The 24,465-nt window shown below is 31.1% G+C and overlaps 1 protein-coding gene across 5 annotated transcripts in view; it reads left to right on the forward strand.

The window, feature by feature from the left end:
* LOC115886073 (open rectifier potassium channel protein 1) overlaps positions 1-24,465 on the forward strand; it is a 38,581-nt gene that overhangs the window by 798 nt on the left and 13,318 nt on the right. For 2 of the 5 annotated variants that reach the window (XM_030905108.1, XM_030905107.1), the window contains exons 2-3: positions 35-194; positions 12,873-13,046. In XM_030905108.1, the coding sequence (XP_030760968.1) occupies positions 53-194; positions 12,873-13,046 (316 nt within the window). In that variant the 5' untranslated portion in view covers positions 35-52. Of the gene's footprint in view, positions 1-34; positions 195-11,987; positions 12,043-12,872; positions 13,047-22,032; positions 22,054-22,369; positions 22,422-24,465 lie in introns of those variants that run through there. The other 3 variants (XM_030905110.1, XM_030905111.1, XM_030905112.1) reach the window with 3 other exon arrangements.

A 24,465-nucleotide genomic window follows, 5' to 3' on the forward strand; every position in this document is an offset into this window, starting at 1 on the left:
AGCATCTTTATTATCGTCCTGTATTATTTTTTAGATACGAAACCCATCGAAAATGTCAAAAAAACAGTGGTTTGTGGTGCTGTGTCTTTACGTCTTGTATCTCTTAGCCGGAGCGGCGATATTCTTCTTTATCGAATCGAGGGAAGAACACAGAAGAGCCGATGATGATAAAGAAGAAAAAATTGAACTAGAGAGTAAGTTGTGTCATTCGGGACTTTGAAATAATTCGAATTATTCGGTCATCAAATGCGATTTTATCTAATCAAAATTATATTATTGTAATAATTCAAGTCGTAGAAATTAAATAAAATAATATATTCAATATATATATTAAGATCTAAAAACGTTTGGAATTATCTCCGTATTTAATTTTAAATAAATATATTTTTAACCTACTTAATAATTATTTCTTTCCATACATTGTATAATACTAAGTTCTCTGATATAGGCGATCCTTTAATTATCTTTTAAATTAATAAATAATTTCGTTTGATTAAATCGCAAGGAAAGACAAACATAAATAAAACTGTAAATATTGTAAACATTGATTCATTAAGGATATTTTAGTTCACAGTTGATATGCCGATTTGGGACGATATTATAATCAATAGTTTATATTGATAAACATTCGATTATTTTTCATTTTTGGACAAAAATTGTTTTTTTTTCTGGAGAATTTTCTGCATATTGTTGCTACCAACTGCGTTGTACTTTTTAATTGTCAATAAGAAGTAATCTCTATTTTTACTGAACTCAATTGATGTAGGTTGCACTGTAGTTTGCTCATGTGTGCCATTTTGGCCAGTAGTATTCTTAGTTCCTCAGTTTTATTACTTTGGAGCTATATTTCATCTATTCACTTCATTGAAATGTCTGAAATACAGAGATGTGACATGTGACTTATTTCAAATATTGATATAAGATTCAAAATACGTATTTTCATCTTATATTTGAAATACTTTTTTTAATTTCATCTTGTATCTGGTAGATACATTTTTTTAGCGTTTTGGTATTTTATAAATACTTAGTTTGCTAAAATACTTTTACCTACATACATTACCAATGCATGTTTTTTATTTTTACCACATTCAATCATAATATGGACTAAAGCAGTGCCGCCAGATCAAAAAATACAATATCCATATTAGATATGATGAAATATCCGTAGATGAATAAAAAATCATCCGCGCCCGCGTATTTATTATTTAACATTTTTATTAACATTAAACCTAAAATCAAATCAAATAAACATTCTAAAAATTACAACATTTCTATTCTTCTGTATTAATGAATTAAAAATGATTTACAGACATGTCAAAGATTTTGTCCTGACTGCAACACGTAAAAATGATCGGTATGAAAAACAAAAATTGAAAACTTTAAACAACAATGGGGAATACGTAAAAAGAAAGACAAAAAACAAACCTTATTATGTTTTTAGAGGCTCTCATTCCTCTGTTGCAATTAGCGATAGTATCTAGCACCGCTGCGCTGCTGGGTAGAAACACTGAACTATTTAAGAGATACAGACATTCTCAGAATTACACGATTCTTGTTCATAATTATTATTAATGTAATAAACTAAATAACTTTAAAAATAAGAAAAAATCTTTCAAAAAGTAAGTATTTTATTTGAATAAAAGTATTTAGAAAATACGTATTTTAGGTATAACATTCTTAATCTAAGGGTATAACTACTCATATAGCACACAATATCCGCAGGATATTCATAGAACGTCGGAATGTCCCATTATAAGATCATCTTATAAAGACATCTATAGGATATCCTCCAGACATCCTGAAATCCTGTAGATGTCTCAGAATAGAATATCCTATGGATATCTCTGTCGTATATCGAATGTACATCCAGCTGAGATATACAAACATGCTCATGATAATAAAATATCCTAGCAATATCGTCTAGATATTTAGGAAAAATAAATAATGTGCTACTTTTTATATTACATAAAATGCAATAAACCATACAGATAGATATACAGGGTGTTTCAAAACAAATGCGAAAAATTTCAGCGGGTGATTCCTTGTTCAAAAAAACAAACTAAACTATCCATATTAATTTTTTTGCAAGTGTTTGATAAGATTTTTCTATAAATTTCCTTAACAAGAATTATAGGGGTAGTTTATTGCAAACCCTTCCACTAATTTTAAAAAAGTGAAAAAATTACCAGAAAGTGTGTTTTCATAACAGTAATGCTTCCATAAAATTTCATTAGTCTATCTCTTTTCGTTTTCAAGATAAAAAATAAAAACATTATTTTTCCGCCATCTTTGTATCGCGATATCTCCCTAATGGTTGACTTTTGACCCAACGTTTATGAAGCAAACTACCCTTTATTCTGAACTAGGAATCACCCCCTGAAGTTTTTCGTATTTGTTTTGAAACACCCTGTATATTACGTCAAGACAACAAAATATCCTGTTGGTATCTTCTGGATAATCTGGATATTTATGAGCTTGGCCACTCCCAGTAATACAGAGAATTTAAAACGCCCGCGCAAAAAATTTCCCACAATCCATCTCGACGGTTGTTTATTTTTGATGGTTTTTGCATCGTGTATTATTCAGTTCTTTGATTTATTGAAATTCGAGGTGAATTCGGTCGTTTGTCGATATTGGATGGGCTTTAAATGACTGAAACTAACAAAACTGGTTGAGTTTGACTTAGTTTTTTCTTATACTCATAGTTCTAGCCTTGTTCTAGCAGAGATTCTATCCTAACCTCAACTAATGTCGAAAAACGACGAACGACTCAGGGTCTCACAATGAAAAATCCTATTTTTGTGTTTAAATTGTGAGTTTCTGGAATGTGTGGTGTTAGAAATTATACCTGTATCCCATGGTACAAAGAAAACAAGGTATGATCGATAGCGGTTCCAATTTCGTTAAGTTTGCGCATACCACCTGTGACGTCATACGCCATACAAAAAAATATCCATATTGTTCAATTGCCACTAATAAAAAAAGACCTAAAATAGGGAAGAATTAGGACATAACCCAAAAAGTTATGTCAAATCATCGAGCTTGACATTTGAAAAATTATTTTCACATTTTTTGTGTCATCTGTTTGACAATTTGAAATTGGCGCGTGGAGCTCGCCGACCAATGGTGCCGTTTATCACCTGTGACGTAATGACCAACCTGCGCAATATCATACCTTGTATTCTTTGTATCATGCCTGTATCCTGTGTGTTAACTTTGATGTAAACTGTTGCTGCTAGACTCCATAAAGGGTAGTATAATCTGGTATAATACCATACGATCGAAAAAAACGCCTTCAGAGGTGGCTTGGAAATGAAGATTGCTGTTATTTTGTATGTAAAGTTATATTGGAAATGTTATCGATCCTAATTTTCAAGCCAATTGAACGCCGTTTTTTTTTCGATGGTACAGTATAAATTGAAAGCTCTTAACTCATACAAATAAACTTCTAAATTTTGACGCAAAATTCATTGACATAATATTTAGGTATATTTTAGAGCTGTTAATAAAAATATCCAATGAATAACGTCAAAATGTGGCTAAATAAAACTAAATCGCGAACGTTTTTCTAAATGAAAACTAAGGATGAAGTAAGTATTGTCAAATAACAGTCCTCATAATGTCCTAAAAATGTTCTATAATGCTCCCAACATCATCCTTGTATTATCCTAGAAATATCCCAAATAATCGTAAAAGGCTTGCCTAGGGATGTCTTGAAGATGACTTTTTTTGTCCCATCTGGATATCCCATAAATATCCTCCTCTGGTTTTTGGATATCCCTAAAATATTTACTATATCCTTGGTGAATATCCTCAAAATATCTATAGGATTGTGTTGATCTATAGGAAGTTTGGATATCTCAGCTGGATGGACATTAGATATACGACAGAGATATCCATAGGATATTCTATTCTGAGACATCTACATGATTTCAGGATGTCTGGAGGATATCCTATAGATGTCTTTATAAGAAGATCTTATAATGGGACATTCCGACACTCTATGAATATCCTGCGGATATTGTGTGTTATATGGGTGTAGCCGAATAACAAAACTAAGGGAGATATTATACACACTAGGGGACACTGTCTGCATACTTTCATTAGTTTTTAGCCTCTCTTTATTTAAATAAAAACATTTTAAGTAAACTAGTAAACTATTAAAACTATTTTATGTTTCAAGGCAAAAATATATTGTTTTTTATATATAGAACACATTATATACAGGGTTAGTCTTAAATAAGTGCAAATGTTTTTAGGGATAGTATATTTCGAACCCAAAAACACGATTATGAGTTTTTTTCGCAAAAAAATAGAATTTTTTCAAAAAAAATTTCGAAATTTTCAAGGTAAAATAACTCGATTATTTTAGAATCTTTTGAAAAACGGTAAAGAGAAAATGTTTCTTTTAGCGAGATCCTACCAGCCCTGAAAATATTTGCACTTACTTCAAACTCACCCTGTATAAAACTTAAAAATACTACTCTTTTAAGGACTTAGAATAGAATAAGCTTAATTGGTCGCTAACATGTGTCTCTAAAGTGTGTAACATTTCTAAATAATATAATTGCCTAATGACATTTACCAAATATGTGCAGAACCACTCGATACCATCGTCTCCATTTCAACACACTGCACTGATTCTAGTTTTATGTAAAAGAAACATATACAGGGTGAGTTTCCTACGATGTTCTCTATGGGTATCTCGGAAACTACTGGAGATAGAAAGTCGGTTAAATGGGGAAAGAATTGCAGTTTTGTGGGGTCATAAATATGCGCCTTTCAGATTTTTGAAAAAGTTCATGGCTTAGTAGATATTTAAAAAAAAACAAATTTTGGCTATTTTAAAAATTGTCCCGAATTCCATAATAATCTATTTTAGACAAAAAGTTTTCATATAAAAGTTGTAGATAATCACATCCATGAGTTTGTGTTCTCCGATTTTTTCTAAAGCGTGTCATTTTTGACATATGACACAAACATATGTTTTTTTAAATGGAAACCATAGTTGGCCATGGCTTCATAAAAAGCGCCATTTTTTAAGCTTTTCAGAGATATAAGCTCTAATTTGTTTCTTTCCACAAAATTACTGAGTTATAGCCAATTTTTATCTTTCTTGACTAATTTCACCTATAGTTAGCCATGGTACAAAGAATACAAGGTATGATATTGCGCAGGTTGGTCGCTACGTCACAAGTGATAACAGGCGCTATTGGTCAGCACGGTCCGCGCGCCAGTTCAAATCGTCAAGATATTGTTATAAACCTGTTTTTTTTTTGTTTATATACCGTCATTGAATTATCGCTAAGCGAGTTACTGTGGAGCAGTGCGTAAGGAGTCGGGCTGGGAAGCGAGAGACCGGAGTTCGAATCTCGGCCGGGACATAACTTTTTATTTATTTTTTTAAATACTGTTGTATTCTATAGTTTATTTTTGTAGTATAAAAAAAGAACTATTTATTCTGTTATTTTTTAATCTCCGGTATTAATATAAATTGATTGTTGGTACAATACCTCATTTAATATAAAATAATATTCTACTTTTTGAAATGTATCGGACCCTAATTGTACCTAAAAGTAATATATTTTTAGTGATATACCATATTGTAAACTATTTAATATTTCAGTCACTTAAAAGTTAATTTGCATTGAATAATTGCCTACCATTAAAGGAAATTTGAGCTATATAATCCTTGATGGGCATATTCTGGGTATGCAAATACTTCCTCTAAATTTTGGGTTTCGTTCAACCGATTTATTCTCAAAACCTGAAACATCTACATATAAAAAGAAGCACAGGTCACTAATTATAATAAACTTTACCCTTGGAATTACTTCCACTAATTATAATAAACTTCACCCTTGGAATTACTTCTATCACAATTACAATACATTCATCTGCATTGGCATTTTCTACTTTTCGATGGGAAACAATAAAATTCTCAACATTTTTTAAATGATGTAACAATTCCTCTTGTGGTTACTTTTCCATAGATATCCTCATCTCTGTCCTCATGTGAATTCAAAGGCAATGAACATGAATATTATTTACCATAAACATCGCAAACTAAAAACCTAATAAACAATTTTATACCGAATATAGAAATAAATTTAGTATTCTTACCTATTCTGGTCCAAATCCATGTTAATAGATAATTATTATTTTTAAATATATTTTTGGAACTGCTGGTTTTAGTAATTATTAAATTAAACGAATTAAAAAGTCTTAAAAATAAACAATTCTTAATCACAACCCCAAAAAATGCAGATCTCCTGAGAAGTGTCTAGTTCTAGCAGTCAACTATTAAGCTTGACCAATCAGGTTGGTTAGCGTGATTATTTGAAGGGTGTTAATACATTTGTGTTTGTCAAAAACTCTAACGTGATTGGTCGGGCTTAATAGTTGCCTGCTAGGGCTAGACACAAGTGATCTCCTGTCAACTTTCTTTATTTTTTATTTATTCATTATTTTCCTAGTGACGTCACAGGTGGTATGCGCGAACTGAACGAAATTGAAGCCGCTATCGATCATACCTTGTATTCTTTGTACCATGATAGTTAGCCATGGAAACAAGTTCAATCGTCGCTGCTCTCAGAAATGTGAAACTGTCACATCCAAACTTTGTAAATTAAAATAAACAAAAATGAAGTGAATTAAGACGAAAGGCCGTCTAGAGAATTAAAAAAAAATGGCGCCGGGAGGATACTAAAATATGTTAATAAAAAGCAATTTTTTTATCTCGAAAACTGCGACTTTGACTGATTTTGATGTTATTACAAATTTTGTTGCAAATATTATTCCTAATCTTAAATTGAAAACCGCGTTTCGCTAGCTACTGTAATTTTGGAGTTACGATTTTTAAAAATTTTTAACCCCCTCCCATACACCCTTACCAACCCCGCACCCCCACCAAAAACTAATGGCCAGATTCTCGGGTGCCACAGTATTTTTGTGCCAAATTTGGTTAAAATCGGTTTAGCGGTTTTTGAGTTATCGTGTTACAGACGGACAGACAGACTTTTTTTTATGGACTGGGCATCTTTAATAAGCGACAGAATCAAGCGTTATAAGTTCATATTAAAGTAAAGTTATTGATAATATGAAGGTAGCAAAGTTATTGAACTTTACACAGTTTTTTTTAATAAAAAGAAGAAGAATCAGCCAATGTGTAAACTTATTTATTGTATTAACACGTAAAGATTATCTGTACTCTTTACTGATATATCATCAAGTATATACAAACAATTTCAAGACGACCATGGAACAAATATCTCACATTTTTTCTTTGTAAACTGATTAAAAACCAATTATTTTTTTTTATTTGAACAAATCCAAGCCGTTTAAGAATTATTATGAAACCATTTATTTCCGGTTATTATTTTAAAAGTTATGTGTTTTATTTTTATTTGTAAAAAATACCGTAGAAACGTGGATTATTTTATCTAAAAATTTTCAGATAATGCCTATAATTGTTTCTAGTTATCTATGTTGCATTCTTTACTAATGTGAATATATAATATGTTTAAAAAAAGTATGTAATGCAGTGTAAACGAGCGATCAACAACGATCGAAAAAAAAGCGTCACGATCGAAAAAACACGGCTGGGGAATGACTATCGATCATTTTGGCGAGGTTAATCTCTAGACGTCATATTTACTAAAAATTGACATAAAACTTGTTAAAAATTAACACTCATTAATGAAATTTTAAAAAAGTATTGCCCAAAAAATATCTACACTGGCAGTTAAGAGATGAGCAAAACTGCTTTTCTCGAATCGCAATTGAAATTGCGATTGCGATTTTTAAATCGCTGCGACTAGCGACTGTAACCTGCTCTTTATCCAATTCTTAAAAGTTCTTAAAGAGCTATTTTTTTAATGCGATTCACCCCTATAACTTTTTTATCTTTTCAGATAAAGAAACAAGATTTGGTATGTTAATATATGACCTAAATCAGGATTGATATACGTATTCAATTGATTTGTCATCGTTTTAAAAAAACTCCTAGACTAGTTATTTCAGAAATTATTTAGAAAAAATCGAAATAAAAATGAAACTTCTACACCCTGTATCTCCGAAACTAAGCATTTTAGGACATACATTTACACGAACTTTTTTACTTATTTTTATCTGCAGAATATGCTGCCGAAGTTTCCGGAATACAGTTCGGACCATCCTGTATACATTTTTGTGATTTTTTACGTAAAAAAAGTCTCTTGGTAAAAATTGCTACGAATAATAAAAAAAATTAGTGACAAAAAGTCACAAATAGTCAATACATGTCATTATTGACAAAAAATAAACATATGTGTTGAGTAGATAGTTATTTGAATGAAATGATAAATTTGGGAACTTTTTATTTTTTTTTTAAATTTTATCATAATTTTTTTTTGAAAAAATGATAAAACATTTTCTGTTAAACTTTTGGCACAAAACATTTCAAATTTATGATTTCAGTCCAATAACTATTTAGTCAACATGTTTAATTTATGTCATTGATGACAGGTATTGATCATTTCTATTCCAAATATTTCGAGAACCATTAATCGTAGCGATTTTTACCAAGAGACCTTAAAAAAACGTCGTAAAACATCAATTTTCATCCAAATATTGACGTTACTTCAAAAAATATTGGAAAAAAAATCGACATAAAAATTAAACTTCTACGCCCTGTATCTCCGAAACTAAGCATTTTAGGAACTTTTTTACTTATTTTTATCTGCAGAATATGCTGTCAAAGTTTTCGGAATACAGTTGGGACCACCATGTATTATGCATTTTCTATAAAATTGCACTACTGATTAAAATATATTTTTATTACGTATGTAACAGCATCTAATATTTAAGAAAAATAATAAAATGTAGTGTTTTCTTCTAATATAATTTACTATACAGACTTTTATAAAATCTGAGTGATGTAGGGAAACTGAATATATATAATAATGATTTTAATAATATGTTTTCGAAAACATGTTTAGCAAATCATTTCGAACTGCAGTTGAATAGATCTTTAGAGCACATCGTTACTTCGAATATAATGGCAAAAATAAATATGCCCCAGATACCTTACTACGCAGCAATAAAACCGAGAGCATTGTAGAATTCTATTCAGAACATTTTATTACCTACAGAATTTTTTCGTCGTGTAAGTCCATCGTTAAGAAGTAATACCAAAAAATATTATTCTAATATAGCATAGCATTTCACATTTTTTTTGTTTTCTAGTTCAGCGGCAAAGTTTCACGACAAAATAATTATTTTTTTCTATTCAGTATTTCACCAACTCAATATACAGTTATCACATCACTAATTAGTTTCTTATCTTCAAATCTACACTTTGAAATAAAGTGTTTGCTGTGATTTCAAAATAAAAACCTTTTTACAAGGTAATATATGGTTATTTGCACAATATCTTTGTTTACCTGGACAAGATATTTTGAAAATTTTTGTCTGTGTTTGTGTCTGCCTGTCTGATTTCATGAAGTGCTGTGATATATATTTTCTTTGATCTACACTGGATCTACATCAATACAAAAATTAAACTATTATAACTTGACACTGTTGACAGTGGTGGTTTGTTGACAGATGTCTCTTGTTTTAAGTCCAGAAGTTGCATAGGCTCTTGTTGCCTTAATTGGACATTGTGGAGATAACAACTTCTCATAGATAAATGCAACAAGTTTAGATTGGAAAGCCCGTAAAAATTTTAGGTCGCGAAATTATTTTGGGTCGCGACTGTTATAGTCTGTCCAACGAGAAGATCCTTGACAGTGATAGATATGTCTGTCATTTTAATTTCAAAGTAGTTTATTTTATTTTACAAAGAAATAAGTTGGTACAACTGGAACGCATAGCGATATATTTAAAATTTGATTGACAAGATGACAAGTGATTACTTCAAAATATTGTGAAAAAAGTGTATAAAACTGAAAAAATGTAATCGAGTTATTTTATTTAATAAAAACGGTATGTGTTAATACAAAACAAACAAGAACAAGACACTACATACCAAAAAAATCATAAAAAAGAACTATTATTTACTTTCAAGCTTTATGAAACTACCCGCATTTATGATTATATTTATCAATACAACTTATGTACAAATACAAATTTGTAATATTCCACAGGAATAAATAAAACAACATAGGTAAATAAAACAAACTATTTTATTAATAATAACACCTACCAAATTTTATACCTTAAAGGTTGATTAATTAATTTTAATCTTAATTTTTTTAAACCAGTACCTTTTGACATTGTTTTTCTGCAGTACTAAAATCCATTATTTACCTATCGTGTGATGTCGATATTTTACAGCTACTCCAGTTTTTAGTATGTGTTTAGTTTGATCCTTCTACCATATACGAGATGCACTTATCTACGACGAAATGGTATACAAACTTTATCGATGGCAACTTCATTGGTGTATAAGACTTTCTGCCTGGGCAGCGAGTATTAACCATAAACTGTGCTCTGGGTCTACAGTTAATTTTCACTCGATTTTTCCTCCACTTGACTTCAAAAGACACAAAACACACGTAATAATACGAATCAAAATGCATCATCTTCCAAAACGCAGGGTATTTAACAAAAGTTGACACAAAATTATAACCTATAATTTGGCAAGACTTTGACAAAAAAATGACAAAATGACAAAAATCTAAAGGCGAGTTCATACGCATCGGCGTCCGTTTGTCGTTCATCGTTCCGTCAAACCAATAAAATTGAAATACGATCTGTCATTTTTTAAATAAACCAATAAAACTGGTTAAAAACAACAAGACACGACGTATGACGGATTTATATTTAAACCCATCCATAGATAACTTAAAAATTATTAGAAACTTTTTTAGTAAAATAAATAGATTGGTATGGGACGTCATCTGCTTTTCTTCTGTCATCGTCTGTCTAAATCTTACCTGAGAAAAAAAAACAGAGTATAACGCGATCTGGCGCTGCTATAGCGGTCGCTAAGAACAACGGCAAACAAAAACAGAAATAATTTTCTCTTGTCAAAGTCAGAATCTTCAAAAATCATAATAATCTTTCAAAATCTAAACCGCTCTCATTAAAGAAATTCCGAAAAGCGTTTATAGTGTCTATTTTCAAAGTAATAATTGCTATCTTGTGAGTTTAATTCAAGTTTTATTTACTCCAACCGGTGATAATTGTAAAAAAGTGGCATTAAAAACTTAAAAAGCTGTGCTGTGAACTGTGAACTGCAAAAACCATCGTGGATCGTGGCATAACGTCGGTTTCCAATGTTTCATAGGTATTTCATACATGCGTCCTTATATAAAATAAAGTTTCTTGTATGCAACACACTGTCTTTTATTTATAAAATTAGACGAAAATAATAATAAACTTGAATAAACAATATTTGGCAATATAATTCCGGAAAAAGCCGAACTGCTCCGAAATTTTCAAAAGTTTTGGGTCGCGACCGTTGCAAGGATAGCGCCAAATGGTGTTTACATTGTCCTTATGGGCACTTTCCAATCTAAACTTGTTTCATTTATCTATGCAACTTCTGGAGTTCAGACATGATTAAGATTGGTGAGATTACAAAACCAATAACTATTTTATAGATGTGTTCATGAGAACCAAAATCAAAGGCGTGCTTTTAAAATGCTAAAATGGAATAGCGAATATTTTCAATAAAAATAAGGCTTTTGAGATGAACCAAAAAAACAAGTATTGAGAATAAATACACTTTGATGATTTACTTTGTTAAGCCATTTCACAGGGCGCACGGTGGGGTATTAGCATGAAAAAGGTGATCGAAATTCGAAAAAGCAAATGTGTTTAAGATTTCCCAAAAAAAGATAAATGATAAGTTAAATCATGTCTGCCATGAATGGCGTTGCTATGGGTGTGTTTAGTTGCATTCATTTGTTTCAACGAAACGTCAAAGTTGTTACTTCTCACAGATAAGAGGTAAATGGCTAAATTTTATGTTTAAAATTATAAATTGTTTTTGTTCTTGTGCTCTTTTTACGTTTATATTATTGTTTTGATTGAAAATGGCTCAGCAAGCTGCAGGTATGTATTCTACAAAAACGTAATATTTATTTTGATATTCTATATACTAACGATTTTTTTTGCAACTAAAAGTTAGGCGTTCAGAAAATTTGATTAAATTTGTGACATTTTTATTATACTTCGAGATTTAGTTGCGCATTTCGAAGAATTCAGCATATTGTCTATATACGTCTTACTTAGTAAACATTTCATACAGTAAAATAAAATACTGCGACTTTTTGCGACTTTGCTGATAAAATGAGAAAAACATTCTTGGTTTCCTCTAATTTGCCAATCAGTGATATACTAATGCGAGGTGTGAACCGCGATGGCATTGTTGTGTACAAAGCGATCGCATTAGTGCCATTAGCAGTATAGCACAATTTGGCATTAGTAGCGACTTTACTGGTATGGGCATTGCTCGCCGATCAGTCGTAGCATTAGTAGTATTAGTTGCGATGTTACTACTGGCATTAGTGGCATTGACCGTGGAAACACTGGAACAGTGATTTTTCTTTCTTTTTTTAGAATCGACGAATTATCCTTTATTTTGTTCATACTATTTCCTCTTTAATTGAAAATAGCAATAATTTATATAAGGTCTACATAAAAAAATTTCGATCGACTATCTGTGTCAAATACCCCACTGTGGGGCGTTTCAAACTTTCCTTAAAATATCAATTTTGGTTTAATTTGGAGAGTCTAGAAAATCAAATAATAAATGCTTCAAATTGCTAAAAATTGATCCACCGAACTAAAATCTATTGAAGTTTAAATTATTTGGAAATTTGAATGTTTTTTATTTTAAGCTCGTGTTATAACAGAGAAAAATGTAAACATTATTTTTACAGATTTACTAAAAGAACATTTTCAAGGAAACTATTCAACTAAAAAACAACTTTTCGAAAAATTATCCGGATACTGCGGTAAACCCCTAGGAATCAACATGAGTGAAGATCCTCCTGACTACAAGTGGGATTTCTATCATTCCCTCTTCTTTGTAATCACCGTAGTAAGCACTATAGGTAAGTATCCTTTCACCTTAAATCTTTTAATATACTTCTCAAGTATATAACGTGATTATCGAATAACATTTAATCACTATGTGATTACTTACATTAAAAGTTAATCCAAAATACAAATTCCAATGAGTATCTCGAATAAGATTTGTTTTCATATTAGTTAGGTACTTTGAGTGAATATTAGATATGCATTAGCTTGTAATCATTATTTCGAGAATTAAGTACTTCTAGTACTTTATAGTGAGTGATTGACACCTCGTGATATTAGATACATAAGTAGATTAAACTTAAAAAAAGTTAAAATATCGGAACGATAAATATTTGAATAATTGACATATAGCCTAGACACAATTAAAAAAAATAAAAATTACCGTTTTATTATTTGCGTGATTATACAGGGTTGTTCACCACATACGACGCACTATTGTAACTAAACGATTAGATTTTTACAAATTGGAACTTTTGGGTTCGTTGAAAAACTATTAGAGCTACAATTTAAAAATATTTTTACAAGATACAGTGTCCCAAATAAGTAAAAAATATTATAGTTGTATTTTTTTAATGGAACACCTTGTATATTATTCTCTTTTTAGATTCTACGATTGAAATAAAGGTAAATTTGATTAAGGTTTATAACACTTAAACCTTACCGTTTTTTAAATATTTTCAATTTTATGTAATTACAGTAAAATTTTTAAAGCTTCATTTCTCCAATGGTATCAAAGTTTTTAGTACTAAATATTTACTGAAGATTATTTGTTGATCAGATATTGTGTTGCAATAATAAAAATTATACTACCTTATACAGAGTCTCCACAAATTTATATGAAATAATTAATTGCTTTAAACGGCAATAACTTGTTTAATTTAAATGGAACACGTCTGTAGATTTTAGGTGAGTCAGATGCACAATTTAATTGTCTATCAAATTGTATTATACCATTTTTTACCTAGCTCTTCAAGTTTTCGTAAAAAAATTCGTTTTCTTATAATTTAGACCTCATTTATCACTATACCCATGGAATATTGACATTTTAGATTAAAGCAACATATGTACAAAATATACAGGTGGTAAAAATAATAATATTGCAAGCCCATTTGTTTACAAAATGAGGACTATTTAAATTTTTGTAAAAGAGTATACCAATTAAATATACCACCATTACTTCCGCCCGAAAATTAGCTAATTACATTCGTACTTAATTGTTTTAATTAATAAATTATCCTAAATAAATGTGGATTTGACTCAGAAATCAATATAATATAGTAAACGCCACGAATGTTTGGGAGTGATTCATCGGTCGCTACCATGTGAACTAATCTGTTCAAGGTCACATAAAACTTAATTCCAGTGCCGTAGTGTTTCAAGTCATATAATAATCAATATAATATATAATCTGTCGTAATTTGTTGTTTTTAACTTGTCAAAACCTATATTTGGTTATAAATATAAAATGGAATGCCCCATTGGTCGCCCTGCAAGCACACCAATGGACTGACGCACAAAAACGAATCAATCAAAGAAACGCGATATACCTAGTATCGTCTTTGTCAATCACGCTAGCATTTTAGAATAAGTAGGAGGAGCGCAGGCAGATGATTAGACCGGACCTTTAAAAACCTACGTCTGCGGTAAAAATTTATGTTTTTAATGTAAAAATGATAGCGAGCGTGTCGATTCTAACTTCATCAAGCGATGAATCACTCCCAAACATTCGTGGCGTTTACTTTAATAAGTTATGAAAATGAACGTTTCTGTTGTTATAAATAAGCATTCGTCAAAAAATGAAATAAAATTTATAAGGGATTACTTTTCACCATACTGTCTAATATACATACAAATTTCAGTTTTTTAGTAGGTATTTGGAGCAATTATTATTAATCAACGTAAACAGTCAATTAATGTAGTTTGAATACTGGGATCATATTAATTGGTCCTCTTTAACAAAAAATATTTAAACAGTTTTTTGATGTTTTAATGAAATAAGCGAACTATATAATATAATAATAATATTAGTATCTGCGTACACTTGAAAATTTGTTACATCAAAAACAATTTAAAATATCAATATTCCATTGGTATAGTGATAAATAATATGGTCTAAATTATAAGTAAATACATTTTCTGCAAAAACTTGAAGAGATAGGTAAAAAATGGTATAATACAATTTGATAGGCAATTAAATTGTGCATCTGATTCTCGTAAAATATACAGAATACTATTTAAATTAATTTATTGCCGTTTAAAGCTGGTAATTATTTAATTTAAATTTTTAGACACTCTGTATACCGTAGTATTTTGCTTATTATTGCAATACAATATCTGATCAACAAATAAACTTCAATAAATATTTAGTATTAAAAACTTTAATACCCTTGGAGAAGAGCCTTTTTTTAACTGCAATTTCATAACATTGAAAATATTTCAAAAACGGTAATGTTTACGTGTGATAAACCTTAATCAAATTTACCTTTATTTCAATTGTAGAATCTAAAAAGAGAATAATATACAGGGATAAAAAGAGAATAATATACACCATTAAAAAATACAACTATAATATTTTTTATTTATTTGGGACACGTTTGGTATATTGTAAAATTAAATTTAAATTGTAGCTCTAATAGTCCGAAATTAACGAACCTGAAACTTACAATTTGTAAAAATCTAATCGTTTAGCTACAATACTCCGTGTTGTATGTGGTGAACTACCCTGTATAAATATGTATATTAGATAGCTATATATTTTTTTCTAAATTGAAATACATAATATATACATAGTATTTTGTTGAATTGAGTTTTTAAAAACACTAAGATTAGTATGGTATTATTTCATTTAAATTTTATATCTCTATTAATGCATAAATACATAGTAACAAACATACGTACATTAATGATTATACCTAACCTCATACCTAATCTCATACTTAACCTCAGGGACTGGCTCATTAATGATTATACCTAACCTAACCTCATCATTCATAGGTCCACAACACTACTGCGGGTCTGCAAAAGCAGTCGTAAGAATTGCTATAAAATAGTTGGGGGCAAATAAATGTTTAGAATGGTAGACAAATTCTTACTTACTTACCTACTTACTGTCATATTATACTCGCTGTCATATTATATACGCAAGGCGTTTTCTTTCATGAGCTTCTCTGTGATTGAAAAGCCCTATAAGTGTTATCTCTCTTCCGTTGTCCGGAAATTCAAAACTCTCATTACTTTGTTGCCTCTTTATTTTTTGGTAGTTGGAGTTTATTTGGTTTGGTTTCAGCACCTGTTTCACGCAATTTTTCTCCATTGCATTCTGTTGTGGCGTCATTGTGGCACTGCGTCCTCTGCATGCTTAATTATGTCTTTTAAGTTTTCATGAAACCGTATTCCTGGTACTTTTTAATTCTTGTACCTTTTGACTTGTCCACCAGGTTTCTTCTCACCGTCTACAAGCTCACCGTAAAAATGAGATTTCGGTAGGTGGTTGTCTTGCATCCTGCATACGTGACCAGCTCATCTTAAGCGGGATTTAGTAATCATGACTTCAGCGCTCTCAAATCTAGCTTTTTCAGGGACCGACATGTTTGACACATGGTGGAACCATTTGATTCTTAAGACTTGTCGAAGACGTCTCTGTTGCAACTTGTTCATGTACCGACGATACGGCCCAAGGTTTCGCTTCCATATAACTCTTATGGGGATTATTATTGCTCGGTACACTGCAAGATTTGTTTTTATATTCAAGTCATGATTGTAGAAAACCCTGTCTTTTAGTTTCCAGAATTATCTTGTATGTCCAGGTATGTTGTTTCATGCACAACTATGTTCAGTTAAATTCTGTGTTTGTGTTTAAAAGGAATCACTAGGTATATAATTAATGATAGAAATATTTTGGCTTGAATTATTATTATAGAGAACCCCTAAAATTGTTTTTATATTTCCAAAAAAAATTGGAACAGCAGGTTCATCTAAAATTTCTTCCTAGTTTGTGTAGTTAGAAGATGCAACATTGCCACTCGTGTGCATGACCTAAATTCTTCACTGTTTAAGCAATCTTCAACGAAAATATCAATCACAGTCTGTGCTAAAGGCGCAATAAAAGTATGTGTAAGTATATGTATATATATTAATTATACACACCTATATTTAATAAGTATAATAAGACAATCTGTAAACACTTAATAAATCAAATATCATATGACTTTAAACGAACAAATAAAAATTAAAGAAACAATAAATTGATTAAACCACTTTTGAAAAGTGACGAACTAAGAATTTACCTTGTGTCTGTTTATGTTTTTTATCGTTCATAGATATCAAATATATGAACAATCAAACAAACTTTTTGTTTCATAGTGATAAGCAACTTACATAACATTTATCTGATTTTGGATCGAAACTGGATGGCCAAACACATACAGTTTAAGACAGGACTTACGAGTGCGAGATAGGTTAAGACCTTGACTGCTTAATGTATGTATGATCTTTTTTGAAAATAAAATCAAAGACGTGATTGCCATTCATTACCAAAACATTACCATAATGAAAATAATGTCCATACCTTTGTGACGGGTTCATTTCTTGGAAAGATTATAACTATTTTATTTTGTAGACTTTTCATCTAGTGGTGAAAAAATCAGAAGTGAATAAATAATGTCATTATATGACATTATCTGACACTGTTTAGGAGGAGGGTTAATCACCGTAACCTTACAGATCTATTATGTGTTCCCCCTTCTTGAGTTATAATAAGTTATCATACATCATACAGAATCAAAGCTTTGACAAAATCGGCTGATGGTACGGCTACCAAAGTTTACGGCACGAACGGTTGTTGTCTCAGTGAACTCAATCATAAGATGTTCTGGTGTTTCTCCACAGAACACAACTCGCCGTTGTTTCTCAACTTTAATCTACTGAGGTGTTCTTTGAGGAGACAGTGTCCTGTTAGAAACACCGTGACAATTCAAAGATTGTCAAGTTAAAGTTTTGATTTTCCTCGTTTCTGCTTTAAGTTCGTTTCCACTTGGAAAGTAAAACGGTTCTGGTCCAATTAGTTGAGTGTTCTCTCCTTTTCTAGCTAGATCGTTTGGATGTTCATTGCCTTCTATCCCTTGATGAGCGGACATCCAGAGTAGAAGGACTTTACTTTCTTTGCCTCATTTGTTCAGCTTCCCTAGGCATTCTTTGACCAACTTCGAATTGATGTTTACTGAACTCAATACTGATGATTAACTGATCGCTTTTAGTGCTGCTTGACTATCAAATAAGATCGCTATTTCCTGTTTTGATAGTTCCTATCTAAGGAAATTGTACGCATCTTTAGATAGTGTAGAGTTCTGCCGTAAAGATGCTGGGATCCCATTGGTTCAGAGTGTTTAGTAGTCGGCCAAATACTTATATCCCTGTCTCTGCTTTGGTTTTGGAAGCATCATTATACCTCGTTATGGTATGGTCTTTTACATGCTGGGCAAACGTTTCTCTTTTTCAATACTGACGCTGTAGACCTCAAAGAATCTTAGAATTTGTTATTCTGTTTTCTGTAGGTTACTCAATTTCTGATGTTATTTATTTTTACAATTATTATTTGTAAAAATCTTTTGTAGACCTTCTGCTCAATTTCTTACAGTTTTTGCTTTCTAAGGCTGTTGCTAGGATATATTATTAATTTTAATTGTTTTTAGACATTGCTAATGACTGTAAACCCTAAGTTATAAAGCATAATTGAAACTACCGTATGATCGAGAAAAAACGGCGTCAGCGATGGCTATGAAATGAAGATCGCTGTCATTTTATATGTAAATGTATATGGGGAATGTCATCGATCGTCATTTCCCAGCCAACTGGACACCGTTTTTTTCGATCATACGGTATTAAGACATCAACTTTTAGATAGAAAAATATACTTTTAAGCAGGCGGCCCTGAAATGAAGTTCGCTGTATGCAAAATTACTTGGTTAAATGTCATCGATGACAGATACTTATATTTTAATATTTTAAAAGTTTGGTCAGGGTCAAAGTGTATAATTATTATGTAAGATTTAATGTCAAAGTATATAATTATTATGTAAGATTTAATGATGTAATGTTTAATATTTTATATTTTTGAAATGAAACTTCTTTAGGTGCGTTGAGAGTAAAAATCAAGGCCGTGGCACAAGAGCTAGCGTCAGGAAAAGTGGTAGTGGCAGTGTTGCCACAGCTACCCCATTCGAGGTAGATCTACACCTTTGTAAAACAATTTAGCTTGCTCTGGGTAACGATCTGTGCCATACGCGGCTAAGAAAATTACTATAACTACAGGTAGAATACAGCAGTCATAAGCCTTTTCTTTAGGTTGATGGGCACCTTTCTATCCTTGAAAACATCGCTCATATATCCAAATGCTATCCATGCCAAATGGATCCTGCGTTGATCTCCGTATTTTGGTTTTCCTTGCCCAGCTTGATTTTATGACCTAAATATATATAATGGTCTACGTTTTCAATAATAACGTTGTCAACGGTAATGTTATGGATATTGTTGCTCATTATCTTGGTCTTCTTCAAGTTCATTTTAAGGCCAATTTTCTGGGATTGGTCATTTAGCTCATTTAGCATGGTGTTTAGTTCTTGAATGTCGGTGCTCAGCAAGACAATATCGTCTGCGAACCTCAGATGGCTAAGGTGTACCCCATCGATGTTTAGACCTCTATTTTCCCATTCTAATTTCTTGAAGACATTTTCCAGTGCCAGTGTAAATAACTTGGGAGAGATGGTATCTCCTTGTCTCACGCCCTTGCCGAGTAGTATTTTTTCTGTTTTGAGGTCATCATCTAATTTAACTTGGAAGGTTGCACTATCATAGATATTTTTAATAATGGAATAATATCTGGAATCAATTCTCGCGTCCTCCATTGCAGCTAGAAATGACCAGGTTTCGATGCTGTCAAAGGCTTTTTGGTAGTCTACAAAGGCCAAATGTAGAGGTATATTGTATTCTGTTGTTTTTTCAATGACTGTTTTAATTGTTTGTAGATGATCGATGGTACTAAAACCTTTTCGAAAGCCTGCCTGTTCTATTGGCTGATAGGAATCTAGTTTCGTAGACAGTCGGTTGTTGATAATCCTAGTGAAGAGCTTGTATAGGTGCGAGAGAAGGCTTATTATTTTATAATTCTCTATATTAACCACTATAAATACGAATCGTTGGTGAGGATCATAATTTTGTCTCTTCTTAAAGAAATTTAAGCGTTAACATTATTAGGCATTTGCATAACTGTCTATTTTGGGTGGTAAATATTCCACAAAATTTGCAAGCTATTCAGGAAGCAGAAAATATACAGATTACAGAAATAAATTGAAAATGATATTTATATTAAAAGCAGCATCATAAGTCGCTTTTTCAAACATATCCTTCAAATTATTCAATTCAATAGCTGTTAGTAAGTTTGGCTTCAAATATGCGCACATAGTGCACACACTGTGTTTTTCTTATAATTAATTAAAAAAGTATTTTTTATTTTCAGGGTATGGTAATTTAGCTCCTACAACAATGTTTACACGAATTTTATGATTTTTATGGACTGATTGGCATTCCAATGAACGGTATCGTTATATTTACACTTGGTGAATTTTTTGGCAAATCGGTAAGTGATAAAAAGCATCACAATCATCAGCTACACTTAAAAGTCTTTTAACGTTGTTAATCGAATATTCATCAATGAAATTTATATATGTACTTATGTAATTATCTCCCACGTCTAGTATTGTATCTAATAATTGAAGTATCACATTTTTTGAGAGTACACTTAAACCTTACCGTTTTTTAAATATTTTCAATTTTATGTAATTACAGTAAAATTTTTAAAGCTTCATTTCTCCAATGGTATCAAAGTTTTTAGTACTAAATATTTACTGAAGATTATTTGTTGATCAGATATTGTGTTGCAATAATAAAAATTATACTACCTTATACAGAGTCTCCACAAATTTATATGAAATAATTAATTGCTTTAAACGGCAATAACTTGTTTAATTTAAATGGAACACTCTAGATTTTAGGTGAGTCAGATGCACAATTTAATTGTGTAATACCATTTGTATTAACCATTTGTATTATATGAAATTGTATTATACCATTTTTTACCTAGCTCTTCAAGTTTTCCTAAAAAAAATCGTTTTCTTATAATTTAGACCTCATTTATCATTATACCCATGGAATATTGACATTTTAGATTAAAGCAACATATGTACAAAATATACAGGTGGTAAAAATAATAATATTGCAAGCCCATTTGTTTACAAAAAGAGTATACCAATTAAATATACCACCATTACTTCCGCCCGAAAATTAGCTAATTACATTCGTACTTAATTGTTTTAATTAATAAATTATTCTAAATAAATGTGGATTTGACTCAGAAATCAATATAATAATAAGTTATGAAAATGAACGTCTCTGTTGTTATAAATAAGCATTCGTCAAAAAATGAAATAAAATTTATAAGGGATTACTTTTCACCATACTGTCTAATATACATACAAATTTCAGTTTTTTAGTAGGTATTTGGAGCAATTATTATTAATCAACGTAAACAGTCAATTAATGTAGTTTGAATACTGGGATCATATTAATTGGTCCTCTTTAACAAAAAGTATTTAAACGGTTTTTTTTAAATGAAGTACACTTGAAAATTTGTTACATTAAAAACAATTTAAAATGTCAATATTCCATTGGTATAGTGATAAATAATATGGTCTAAACTATAAGTAAATACATTTTCTACAAAAATTTGAAGAGATAAAAAATGGTAAAATACAATTTGATAGACAGTTAAATTGTGCATCTGATTCTCGTAAAATATACAGGATGTTCTATTTAAATTAATTTATTGCCGTTTAAAGCTAGTAATTATTTAATATAAATTTTTAGACACTCTGTATACCCTAATTCTACCAAAATTCTTCACTGTTTGAGCAATCTTCAACGAAAATATCAATCATAGTCTGTGCTAAAGGCGCAATAAAAGTATGTGTAAGTATATGTATATATATTAATTATACACACCTATATTTAATAAGTATAATAAGACAATCTGTAAACACTTAATAAATCAAATATCATATGACTTTAAACGAACAAATAAAAATTAAAGAAACAATAAATTGATTAAACCACTTTTGAAAAGTGACGAACTAAGAATTTACCTTGTGTCTGTTTATGTTTTTTTTATCGTTCATAGATATCAAATATATGAACAATCAAACAAACTTTTTGTTTCATAGTGATAAGCAACTTACATAACATTTATCTGATTTTGGATCGAAACTGGATGGCCAAACACATACAGTTTAAGACGGGACTTACGAGTGCGAGATAGGTTAAGACCTTGACTGCTTAATGTATGTATGATCTTTTTTGAAAATAAAATCAAAGACGTGATTGCCATTCATTACCAAAACATTACCATAATGAAAATAATGTCCATACCTTTGTGACGGGTTCATTTCTTGGAAAGATTATAACTATTTTATTTTGTAGACTTTTCATCTAGTGGTGAAAAAATCAGAAGTGAATAAATAATGTCATTATATGACATTATCTGACACTGTTTAGGAGGAGGGTTAATCACCGTAACCTTACAGATCTATTATGTGTTCCCCCTTCTTGAGTTATAATAAGTTATCATACATCATACAGAATCAAAGCTTTGACAAAATCGGCTGATGGTACGGCTACCAAAGTTTACGGCACGAACGGTTGTTGTCTCAGTGAACTCAATCATAAGATGTTCTGGTGTTTCTCCACAGAACACAACTCGCCGTTGTTTCTCAACTTTAATCTACTGAGGTGTTCTTTGAGGAGACAGTGTCCTGTTAGAAACACCGTGACAATTCAAAGATTGTCAAGTTAAAGTTTTGATTTTCCTCGGATTTCTGCTTTAAGTTCGTTTCCACTTGGAAAGTAAAACGGTTCTGGTCCAATTAGTTGAGTGTTCTCTCCTTTTCTAGCTAGATCGTTTGGATGTTCATTGCCTTCTATCCCTTGATGAGCGGACATCCAGAGTAGAAGGACTTTACTTTCTTTGCCTCATTTGTTCAGCTTCCCTAGGCATTCTTTGACCAACTTCGAATTGATGTTTACTGAACTCAATACTGATGATTAACTGATCGCTTTTAGTGCTGCTTGACTATCAAATAAGATCGCTATTTCCTGTTTTGATAGTTCCTATCTAAGGGAAATTGTACGCATCTTTAGATAGTGTAGAGTTCTGCCGTAAAGATGCTGGGATCCCATTGGTTCGGAGTGTTTAGTAGTCGGCCAAATACTTATATCCCTGTCTCTGCTTTGGTTTTGGAAGCATCATTATACCTCGTTATGGTATGGTCTTTTACATGCTGGGCAAACGTTTCTCTTTTTCAATACTGACGCTGTAGACCTCAAAGAATCTTAGAATTTGTTATTCTGTTTTCTGTAGGTTACTCAATTTCTGATGTTATTTATTTTTTACAATTATTATTTGTAAAAATCTTTTGTAGACCTTCTGCTCAATTTCTTACAGTTTTTGCTTTCTAAGGCTGTTGCTAGGATATATTATTAATTTTAATTGTTTTTTAGACATTGCTAATGACTGTAAACCCTAAGTTATAAAGCATAATTGAAACTACCGTATGATCGAGAAAAAACGGCGTCAGCGATGGCTATGAAATGAAGATCGCTGTCATTTTATATGTAAATGTATATGGGGAATGTCATCGATCGTCATTTCCCAGCCAACTGGACACCGTTTTTTTTTCGATCATACGGTATTAAGACATCAACTTTTAGATAGAAAAAATATACTTTTAAGCAGGCGGCCCTGAAATGAAGTTCGCTGTATGCAAAATTACTTGGTTAAATGTCATCGATGACAGATACTTATATTTTAATATTTTAAAAGTTTGGTCAGGGTCAAAGTGTATAATTATTATGTAAGATTTAATGATGTAATGTTTAATATTTTATATTTTTGAAATGAAACTTCTTTAGGTGCGTTGAGAGTAAAAATTCAAGGCCGTGGCACAAGAGCTAGCGTCAGGAAAAGTGGTAGTGGCAGTGTTGCCACAGCTACCCCATTCGAGGTAGATCTACACCTTTGTAAAACAATTTAGCTTGCTCTGGGTAACGATCTGTGCCATACGCGGCTAAGAAAATTACTATAACTACAGGTAGAATACAGCAGTCATAAGCCTTTTTCTTTAGGTTGATGGGCACCTTTCTATCCTTGAAAACATCGCTCATATATCCAAATGCTATCCATGCCAAATGGATCCTGCGTTTGATCTCCGTATTTTGGTTCTCCTTACCCAGCTTGATTTTATGACCTAAATATATATAATGGTCTACGTTTTCAATAATAACGTTGTCAACAGTAATGTTATGGATATTGTTGCTCATTATCTTGCT

This window comes from Sitophilus oryzae, unplaced genomic scaffold, assembly GCF_002938485.1.
Source record: "Sitophilus oryzae breed Bouriz unplaced genomic scaffold, Soryzae_2.0 scaffold_467_pilon_pilon, whole genome shotgun sequence".
NCBI lineage: Eukaryota > Metazoa > Arthropoda > Insecta > Coleoptera > Curculionidae > Sitophilus > Sitophilus oryzae.